The sequence below is a fragment of the Ailuropoda melanoleuca genome, chromosome 12 (assembly GCF_002007445.2).
Source record: "Ailuropoda melanoleuca isolate Jingjing chromosome 12, ASM200744v2, whole genome shotgun sequence".
Taxonomy (NCBI): domain Eukaryota; kingdom Metazoa; phylum Chordata; class Mammalia; order Carnivora; family Ursidae; genus Ailuropoda; species Ailuropoda melanoleuca.
Window position 1 is genome coordinate 38,763,546 of NC_048229.1, and position 11,214 is coordinate 38,774,759.

The following is an 11,214-nucleotide window of genomic DNA, read 5'->3' on the forward strand; positions in this document are numbered from 1 at the left end:
TGCATATTCTCTGACCAAAACGCTCTGAAATTGGAACTCAACCACAAGGAAAAATTTGGAAGAAACTCCAACACTTGGAGACTAAGAACCATCCTGCTCAAGAATGACTCGATAAACCAGGAAATCAAAAATCAACTTAAACAATTTATGGAGACCAACGAGAATGAAAACACAACGGTCCAAAACCTATGGGATACTGCAAAGGCAGTCCTAAGGGGGAAATACATAGCCATCCAAGCCTCACTCAAAAGAATAGAAAAATCTAAAATGCAGTTTTTATATTCTCACCTCAAGAAGCTGGAACAGCAACAGAGGGACAGGCCTAACCCACTCACGAGGAAGCAGTTGACCAAAATTAGAGCAGAAATCAATGAATTAGAAACCAGGAGTACAGTAGAGCAAATCAACAGAACTAGAAGCTGGTTCATTGAGAGAATTAATAAAATTAACAGACCGCTGGCAAGACTAATCCAAAAGAAAAGAGAAAGGATCGAAATTAATAAAATTATGAATGAAAAAGGAGAGGTCACAACCAACACCATTGAAATTGGAAGGATTATTAGAAATTTTTATCAACAGCTATATGCCAAAATCTAAGCAATCTGGAAGAGATGGGGGCCTTCCTGAAAACCTATAAACCACCAAGACTAAAACAGGAAGAAATAGATTAACCAACGAAATTGGTTAATGACAGGCCAATTAATTATGAGGAGATTGAGTCAGTGATAAACAACCTTCCAAATAACAAAACTCTAGGACTGGACGGTTTCCTGGGGAATTCTACCAAATTTTAATGAAGAAATAGTATCTAACTCCTAAAGTAATTTANAAGAAATAGTATCTAACTTCTAAAGTAATTTAAAAAAATAGAAACAGAAGTAAAGCTACCAAACTCATTCTATGAGGCTAATATTACCTTGATCCCCAAACCAGGCAAAGACCCCCTCAAAAAGGAGAATTACAGACCGATTTCCCCAATGAATATGGACGCCAAAATCTTCAACAACAACCTTGCTAATAGAATCCAACAGTACAGTAAAAGGATTATCCATCATGACCAAGTGGGATTCATACCTGGGATGCAAGTGTGGTTCAAGATTCATAAATCAATCAGTGTGATACATCATGTCAACAAGAAAAGCCTCAGGAACCATATGATCCTCTCAATTGACGCAGAAAAAGCATTTGACAAAATACAGCATTGTTTCCTGATTAAAACCCTTCAGAGCGTAGGAATAGAGGGTACATTTCTCAATCTCATAAAAGCCATCTATGAAAAGCCTACTGCAAATATTATTCTCAATGGGGAAAAGCTGGAAGCCCTTCTCTTAAGATCAGGAACATGACAAGGATGGCCACTCTCGCCACTATTATTCAACATAGTACTAGAAGTCCCTGCAACAGCAATCAGACAACAAAAAAGGATCAAAGGTATCCAAATCGGCAAAGAAGTCAAAATGTCTCTCGTCGCAGATGACATGATACTCTATATGGAAAACCAAAGCAATCCACTCCCAAACTATTAGAAGTTATAGAACAATTCAGTAATGTGGCAAGATACAATATCAACGCCCAGAAATCAATTGCATTTCTATAGACGACGAACGAGACTGAAGAAAGAGAAATTACGGAATCCATCCCATTTACAATAGAACCAAAAACCATACGTTACCTTGAAATTAACTTAACCAACGACGTAAAGGACCTATATTCTAGAATGTATAAATCACTCTTGAAAGACATTGAGGAAAACATAAAAAGATGGAAAAATATTCCATGCTCATGGATTGGAAGAATTAACATAGTTAAAATGTCCATACTACCCAGAGCAATCTACACTTTCAATGCTATCCCGATCAAAATACCGAGGATATTTTTCAAAGAACGGGAACAAATAATCCTTAAATTTGTATGGAAACAGAAAAGGCCTGAATCGCTAAGGAACTGTTGAAAAGGAAAAACAAAGCTGGGGGCATCACAATGCTGGATTTCGAGCTGTACTACAAATCTGTGATCACAAAGACAGCATGGTACTGGCACAAAAACAGACACATAGACCAATGGAACAGAATAGAGAACCCAGAAATGGACTCTCGGCTCTTTGGGCAACTAATCTTTGATAAAGCAGGAAGAAACATCCGGTGGAAAAAAGTCTCTTCAATAAATGGTATTGGGAAAATTGGAGAGCTACATGCAAAAGAATGAAACTTGACCACTCTCTCACACCATACACAAAGATACACTCCAAATGGATAAAAGACTGATGTGAGACAGGAATCCATAAAAATCCTAGGGGAGAACATAGGCAGCAACCTCTACATCGGCCAAAGCAACCTTTTTCATGACACATCTCCAAAGGCAAGAGATACAAAAGATAAAATGAACTTATGGGACTTCATCAAGATAAAAAGCTTCTGCACAGCCAAGGAAACAGTCACAAAAACTAAGAGGCAGCCCAAGGAATGGGAGAATATATTTGCAAATGATACTACAAATAAAAGACTGGTATCCAATATCTACAAAGAACTTCTCAAACTCAATACGCGAGAAACAAATAAACAAATCGTAAAATGGGCAGAAGATATGAACAGACATTTTTCCAATGAAGACATACAAATGGCTAACAGACAGATGAAAAAATGTTCAAAATCATTAGCCATCAGCAAAATTCAAATCAAAACCACACTAAGATACCACCTTACTCCAGTTAGAATGGCAAAAATAGACAAGGCAAGAAACAACAATTGTTGGAGAGGATGTGGAGAAAGGGGATCCCTCCTACATTGTTGGTGGGAATGCAAGTTGGTACAGCCACTCTGGAAAACAGTGTGGAGTTCCCTTAAAAAGTTAAAAATTGAGCTACCCTATGATCCAGCAGTTGCTCTACTGGGTATTTACCCAAAAGATACAGACGTAGTGAAGAGAAGGGCCATATGCACCCCAATGTTCATAGCAGCATTGTCCAGAATAGCCAAATCATGGAAGAACCGAGATGCCCTTCAACAGATGACTGGATTAAGAAGCTGTGGTCCATATATACAATGGAATATTACTCAGCTATCAGAAAGAACGAATTCTCAACATTTGCTGCAACATGGACGGCACTGGAGGAGATAATGCTAAGTGAAATAAGTCAGGCAGAGAAAGACAATTATCATATGATTTCTCTCATCTATGGAACATAAGAACTAGGATGATTGTTAGGAGAAGAAAGGGATAAAGAAGGGGGTGGTAATCGGAAGGGGGAATGAAACATGAGAGACTATGGACTATGAGAAACAAACTGAAGACTTCAGAGGGGAGGGGGTTGGGGGAATGGGATAGACTAGTAATGGGTAGTAAGGAGGGCATGTATTGCATGGTGCCACTGGGTTTTATACGCAACTAATGAAGCATCGAACTTTGCATCGGAATCTGGGGATGTACTGTATGGTGACTAACATAATATAATAATAAAAAAATCATTAAAAAAAAAAAGGAGGGCACGTATTCTAATGAGCACTGGATGTTATATGCAAATAATGAATCATGAAACGCTACATCAAAAACTAATGATGTACTGTATGGTGACTAACATAACATAATGAAAAATTAAAATTAAAAAAGATAAAAAAAAAAGAAGCCCCCCTGAGCTGACCTGACGTTACCCTTAGCTCACTATAATACTAAGTTGTACTATATATTGGCTAATTGAATTTAAATTTAAAAAAATACTACTAAGTTCTCCTTCTATGAGTAGAGTTTTCCACCATTTTTTGAACATACAATATCCACACTCTCACGTTGAAATGCTGGACATGTGCTAGTGAACCAGAAGTGCCCATATGAGCTCCCTGCCCCCGCCCTGCCACACTGCATAATAACTTCTTGTACTAACCCCAGAGGGAGACAGTGCTCTCAGAGCGATCTCCCAGTGTCCTTACTTGTAACAAGTAACAAAAAGTTCTTTGTTTTCAACATTTCCTTGGGTTGTGATCAATTTGGTGCATGCCAAGCAGTGAACTACTTGAGTTCATTTACACTTTACCTCCAAAAAACTCAAAGCTTTCCTTAGGGAATAAAAATTAGAAAATCATAACAATGCAGGCAGAAAATATGGGAGATAGGTTCCTAGTATTGTAGAAGATGATCTTACCCAGTGAGATCAGGTTGCTGTAGTTCTCCAACATCACATCCATGTACAAGTCCTTCTGAGTGGCGTTAAGGCATTCCCACTCCTCCGGAGAGAAGTTGATGGCCACATCCCTGAAAGTCACCAACCACTGAAACAATAAATCCATTTATTATTGGTGAAAATATGACAATAACTTTGAGATAAAGTGAGGAAAGAAAGAGGAGGGCATGAAGGAAGGAGATGACACAGTAAATAGGTAATGGCTGAACACCTTGTAACATTAAAGGAAATTAGGTGCCTGAACTATAGTGTCAATGTGATCCTTGATCACTCCTATTGCTACCAAGGAAGATAAAACTTCCTACATATAATAGGATAATTCTATTATCCAGAAAAGTACAGGAATACAAAAGGCCAGATGAATGCAGTTCTCTAATTAAATGCAATCGTATATATAGCCACACAGCATATTAAGCTTTCAAATTCTCAAAAAATAATAAATTCTCAATAAATATGAGTTCTTTTCTTCTCTTCTCCCCTTAAAGGAAAAGGTAAACAAATTTAATGAAATTTTTCCAAATAATTTTTAACAAATCTCTAGGCTAAATCATAGAATTTAGGGGGGTGCCTGGGTGGCTCAGTCAGTTAAGCATCTGACTTCAGCACAAGTCATGATCCCAGGGTCCTGGGATTGAGCCCTGTATGGGGTGCCCCACTCAGCAGGGAGTCTACTTGGGATTCTCTCTCTTCCTCTCCTTCTGCCTCTCCTCCCACTCACACGTTCTCTCTCTCTAAACAAATAAATAAATAAAATCTTAAAAAAAAAGAATTTTTTGAAGATTCAAATTCTTCAAGTCACAATATTATATCACTGAATATAATTGACATTTCCATTTTATGGATGAAATTATCTTATTTGGGAGTATTTCAATTAAATTCTCTAATGTCTTTGAGCCCTAAGAATCTCCAATTTTCAAGAGAGTAGGCATCTGGCAGATTCTATTTTTACTTCCTTTTGTGCAAGCTGATGGTTGCTAATCTAGGTGCTACTGGCATCATGGACACATTCTGGCCAACTCCAAGGTAAACCTGACTGCTGATCACCCTTTCATTGGTTCCTGGGCAAGAGGGTTGTGGTACACAGAATAACAGCCCCCCAAAGATGTCCACATCTGAATTCCGGGAACCTTTGAGTATGTAAACTTACATGACAAATGTAGATGTGATTAAGGATCTTTAGATGGGTAAATTATCCTGGATTATCTGGTTGGGCCCAGTGTAATCATAAGGGTATTTTAAGTGATAGAGGCAAGCAGAAGAGTCAGAGAAGGAGATGTGATAATGAAAGCAGAAGTCAGAATGATGATTGCTGGCTCTGAAAATGGAACAGAGCCATGAGCCAAGGGACGTGGGCAGCCTACAGCAGCTGGAAAAATGCAAAGATAGATTCTCCTCTGGAACCTTCAGAAGAACACAGACCTACCAACACCTTGATTTTAGCCTGTAAAACCAATTTCAGACTTTGACCTCCAGAAGTATAGATAATAAACCTGGGTTGTTTTAAGTCACTAACTTTGTAATAATTTGTTACAGCATCAACAGGAAACTATACAAGAGGCAAGATCTCTTCCTTCTCAGACTCAGTTCCCCACCCAATCTTAAAAGCCTCACAGCAAATGTCATCACATACTCAGACTTGGAACATCCAGCAGAAATGCTGTCACTTCCAAGTTGGAAACCTAAGTTTGTAGAAATCAGTTTGTTATGGGTCCCGTGTAACTACCTCACGCAACCATTATACTAATACTGCTCTGAAGGGGAGATATTTCTGCCTCCTTAGGACTCCTGTAGAAGACTTCGTATGTAAGATATATAGAATGAGCTGAAAAAGGGGCGCCTGGGTGGCTCAGTAGTTAAGCGTCTGCCTTCGGCCCAAGGCGTGATCCTGGGGTCCTGGGATCGAGCCCCGCATCGGGCTCCCTGCTCTGCTGGGAAGCCTGCTTCTTCCTCTCCCACTCCCCCTGCTTGTGTTCCCTCTCTCGCTGGCTGTCTCTCTCTCTCTCAAATAAATAAATAAAGTCTTTAAAATAAAATAAAAATGAGCTGAAAAAAACACCTAAACATGGCATGGTGAGGGGAAAAGCATTTAGAGAAGAATGGAGCTCTTTGCTTGGATCAGTCACTGGAATGGGAAAAATTTGGGAGTGGTTCCCTTAGGCAACTAAGGCAGCAGAAAATTTTGGGATAAATAAATCTGGTGTTCACATCACACAACAAATGATTGCACTTAAAGGAGGAAAAATGAAATAGCAACTCACATGGGGCATGTTTTTTAGAACTGTCAGGACTGATTGGTTTTCTGGGTTCTTCTCCTGGAGATGTGCAGAGTCCAGAGAAGGCAGGGCTGGAGAGGGAAAAAGAAGCCATGAGGTCAGGCTTGCCTCAAAGCCCACAAAATAAGCACCTTGGAACTACCTTTACTTCTTTGAGGGAATTTGGAAAAATCTTAGCCTTCCTACAAACCCAATGGAATACAGCCACAGCAGAAGGAATTCAGGCCAGACCTTTCCTTAATCCCCATAATGCTAAATAGGACCTCAGAAGGTACTAGTTTCCCAGGATATCTCACATCCTTAGTATAGGAACAAAACTAGGGAGCCCTGGTGAGCACAGCTTCCCCAGGTATCCCCCCCCAGACACATACATACAAGTATGAAGTGAGATGCTTTGCTCCCACAGCTTAAGGGCTCACTCCCACAAGGCTGCTCCTAACTCCTAACTAAACAAAGCCAAACTGAAATCCCTGGCCAGGTATAAACTGGGGGTTCCCACGATCTCCCTCTAGGTTTTATACTTTGCTAGGATGGCACACATAACTCAGGAAGTTTCTCTACTTACATTTGTGAATTTATTATAAAGGATACAACTCTGAAACAGCCAAATGGAAAAGATGCATAGGACAAGATATTGGCAGGGGGAATGCTTGGAGCTTTCCATGCCCTCTTTGGGAATGCCACCCTCACAACAGCTGAATGCATTCAACCCAGAAGCTCACTGAATCTCCTAGTGCAAGAGATTTTATGGCCCTTTACCTCCAGTGCCACCCACCAACCTTTCCTGGAGGTCAGTGGATAGGTTGGAAAGTTCCAATCCTCTAATCACTTAGTCTTTCTGGTGCCCCCAACCCCATTCTGAGACTGGGTAGGAGTCCACCCCTAGCCACTTCATTAGCATAAATTCAGGGGCTTATTATAAAAAATAAAAGCACTCCTATCACTCAGAAAATTCCAAGGGTGTTAGGAGCTCTGGATGCCTAGAACTAGGGATAAAAACCAAATATATTATTATATCACAAATACTACTGCAAAATTTGATATACCAGCAAACAAAAACCCAACATCATGTTTAAAAAACGAACATAATTAAGTGGGACTTTCTCTGTAATAAAAAAATGGTTTGATATTAGAATGTCCACTAATATAATCCATGATATTAATTGTTCTATGGAAGAAAATCATACTATTTTCATATATGCCAAAAAAATTTCACCAAATTTACCACCCATTCCTGATAAGAACACCAGAAGAAATAGGAATTGATGACTATTTTAATGATATTTAACTGAGACGAATGGAGCTGTTTTAAAATGAAGCCAGATGGACCATTTCAGAGAAACTGCCTTATGCCTCTCCATTTGAACTGGGCCAAAACCTGCAGACTGGGCAAAACAGCAACTGTTTCAGGCAACTGCTTGAAATGTCAGCAGGAGAACAGATCCTGACCATAAGACTAATGGTTGTGGACTCTCTGAAGATATAATCAGTAGTCAATCAGTGTATAACTAAGAGGAGTTTAGCCTTTTTTTTCCTTTCTTAACTCATGTAGAAAAAAAAAATCCTTGCTTTCAGTCTACAAGTGGGACATTAGTTGGTTTCTACCTGAACCTGTGCTCTCTGAATTGAAAATTTTTTATCCTAATAAATGCTCGTATGCCTCTCATGGCAGCACTCTATTTCCAGGTTAACAGCAGAAACAAGGGAAGAATACCCACTACTCTCACTGTCATTTATCATTGTATTAGCTCTATTAGCCAATATAAAAAGGCAAGAGAAATCAACAAGAGCAAAAAGAATTGGAAAAGAATAGGCAAGACTCTGTATGAGATATGACAACATGCTTAAGAACCTCTGGAGTTCAATGAAAGAAAAAAAAGCAACAACAAATAAAAAGAGAACATAGTAAATTAGCAGGATATAAAATTAGCAGGAAAAGAAATGGCATTTATATATAAAACAATAATCACACAGAAAATATAATAAAGAAAAACCACAAAAAGGATGAAATACCTAGGCCCAAGCTTGATGAGAAATGCATAAAACCTGAAAGAAGAAAAACATGAAATACTCCTGAAAGACAGAGAAATAGATTTGAATAAATGGTTAGAACATCATTTCTCGGAGTTAAGAGGGCGGAGGAGTAGGGGACCCCTTTTTCAGCCAGTCCCCTGAGTCGAGTTGGATAGGTACCAGACCAGCCTGAACATCCACGGAATGCCTGAGATGCAGGAAGATACATCTGGATCTCTACAAATGAACATCTCCAGTGCTGAGTATTGAGGTACGTAGTGGGGAGCCGTGAAACTGTGCACAGATATCAGAAGATAAATGGAAGGGGGATGGAGCCACCGCATTCGGGCGCCAGGAAGCGGTAGCCACCTGCACGGGGGAGCAGGCGGACTTGCGGACTGGCACCCGCGAGAGAACAGACTGGGACTGTGAGCGGGGAGCGTGTGCCACCAGACTTCTCATGAAACTCCGGTGTGCTCACTGGATCCAGACTGAGATAGGGAGCTCCGGGAGCGCGCGGGGGCGGCTGGCAGCTGGTGGTGTTAGAAACACAAAGGACAGGGGCGCCTGGGTGGCACAGCGGTTGGGTGTCTGCCTTCGGCTCAGGGCGTGATCCTGGCGTTGTGGGATCGAGCCCCACGTCAGGCTCCTCTGCTGTGAGCCTGCTTCTTCCTCTCCCGCTCCCCCTGCTTGTGTTCCCTCTCTTGCTGGCTGTCTCTATCTCTGTCAAATAAATAANAAAAAAAATCTTTAAAAAAAAAAAAAAAAAAAGAAACACAAAGGACAGAGACGCATCAGCCCTGGAAGTGAGGGCTGGGACACCGGATGTGGGGCACACATCCCGGGATGCTGGGTGGAGCAGCACCAACAGAAACACAGTTAAAGCGGCCAGAACATCAGTGGAGAATGGTTCGCAATCCCTCTGTTCTGAGACAGAGGCTGAGATTCAGCCACTGCTGCTCTGATTCTCCGAAGAGGCACAGCAAACCGCCAGGGAAAGCCGCCAGAGAACAAAAGCCTGGAAATACCAGCTCACAGTGTGCCCATCCCCATCCCCCTTGCAGTGGACACAGAGACACTACCCAAACAGGGTTGCCTGAGTATCGGTGTGGCAGGACCCTCTCCCAGAAGGCAGGCTGAAAAATCAAGAAGCCCACATCCCTAAGATCCCTATAAAACAAGGGCACACGGCCTGGGTCCCGGTCAATAATTTGGGCTCTGGACAACCCCGCAACCTCTCCTCATCAGAATGACGAGAAGGAGAAATCCCCCCCAGCAAAGAAAAGACAATGAGTCTGTGGCCTCTGCCACAGAACTAATGGATATGGACATAACCAAATTATCAGAAATGGAATTCAGAGTAACAATGGTCAAGATGAGGTGTAGACTTTAAAAAGTATTAACGAAAATGTTAATGAGAATATAGAATCTATAAGGGTGGAAATGAGAGCAAATCTGGAAGAAATTAAAAATTCTATGAGCCAAATGTAGTCAAAACTAGAGGCTCTGATGGCCAGGGTGAATGAGGCAGAAGAACGTATCAGCAAATTGGAGGATAGGTTAGCAGAAGAGAAAGCTAGAATAGAATCTGGACACAAAAAAATCCACGCTCAGGAATGTAGGTTATGGGAGTTACTGTCTGAATGAAACGTTCTGATGTCAGAATCATCGCCATCTCCAAGGGGGGGGAGAAAAACAGAGTTCTAGAAGAGATATTTGAAGAACTTGTAGCTGAAAACTTCCGTAATCTAGCAAGGGAAACAAATATTTGTGTCCAAGAGGCAGAGAGGACCCCTTCCAAGCTCAACCACGACAAACTTATGCCAAATCACGTCATAGCGCAACTCGCAAATAGTAGATCCAAGGATACAGTATTGAAAGTGGCTAGGGCAAAGAAATTTCTCACGTACCAAGGCAAAGGTATCAGAATTAAGTCAGACCTGTCTACACAGACCTGGAATGAGAGAAAGGGTTGGGGAGGGGCATTTTTAAAGCTCTTTCAGAGAAAAACATGCAGCCAAGGATCTTTTATCCAGCAAGGCTGTCATTCAGAATTGATGGAGAAATAAAGACCTTCCGAAATCACCGTTCACCAATTTCATAACCACGAAACCAGCCCTACAGGAGATATTAAGGGGGGTTCTATAAAAGGAAAAAGGCCCCAACAGTATTATAGAACAGAAAGTCACAATCCATAGAAACAAAGACTTTACTGGCAACGTGGCATTTTAAAAATCACATCTCTCAATAATCAGTCTCAATGTAAATGGCCTAAATGCTCCCATAAAACATCACAGGGTTACAGATTGGATAAAAAGACATGACCCATCCATTTGCTGTCTACAAGAGACTCATTTTGAACCTAAAGATACATTCAGACTGAAAGTAAAGGTATGGAATACCATCTTTCACGCCTATGGACCTCAAAAGAAAGCTGGAGCAGCAATTCTCATATCAGACAGATTGGATTTTAAACTAAAGACTATAGTTAGAGACAAAGAAGGGCACTGTATTATTCTTAAAGGACGTATCCAACAAGTGGATATGAGAATTATAAATATCTATGCCCCCAACAGGGGAGCAGCAAGATACACAAGCCAACTCTTAACCACAATAAAGAGACATTTATATAAAAATATGCTAATAGTAGGAGACCTCAACACTCCACTATCAGCAATAGACAGATCACCTAAGCAAGAAATCAGCAAAGAAACAAGAGCTTTGAATGCCATACTCGACGAGTTGGACCTCATA

The 11,214-nt window shown here is 40.7% G+C and overlaps 1 protein-coding gene across 3 annotated transcripts in view; it reads right to left on the reverse strand.

Annotated features, from left to right (window-relative positions):
- ZNF571 (zinc finger protein 571) overlaps positions 1-11,214 on the reverse strand; it is a 40,208-nt gene that overhangs the window by 20,934 nt on the left and 8,060 nt on the right. For all 3 annotated transcript variants that reach the window (XM_034638303.1, XM_034638305.1, XM_034638304.1), the window contains exons 2-3: positions 6,433-6,518; positions 4,136-4,262 (exon numbers count right to left, since the gene is read on the reverse strand). In XM_034638303.1, the coding sequence (XP_034494194.1) occupies positions 4,136-4,262; positions 6,433-6,518 (213 nt within the window). The remainder of the gene's footprint in view (positions 1-4,135; positions 4,263-6,432; positions 6,519-11,214) is intronic.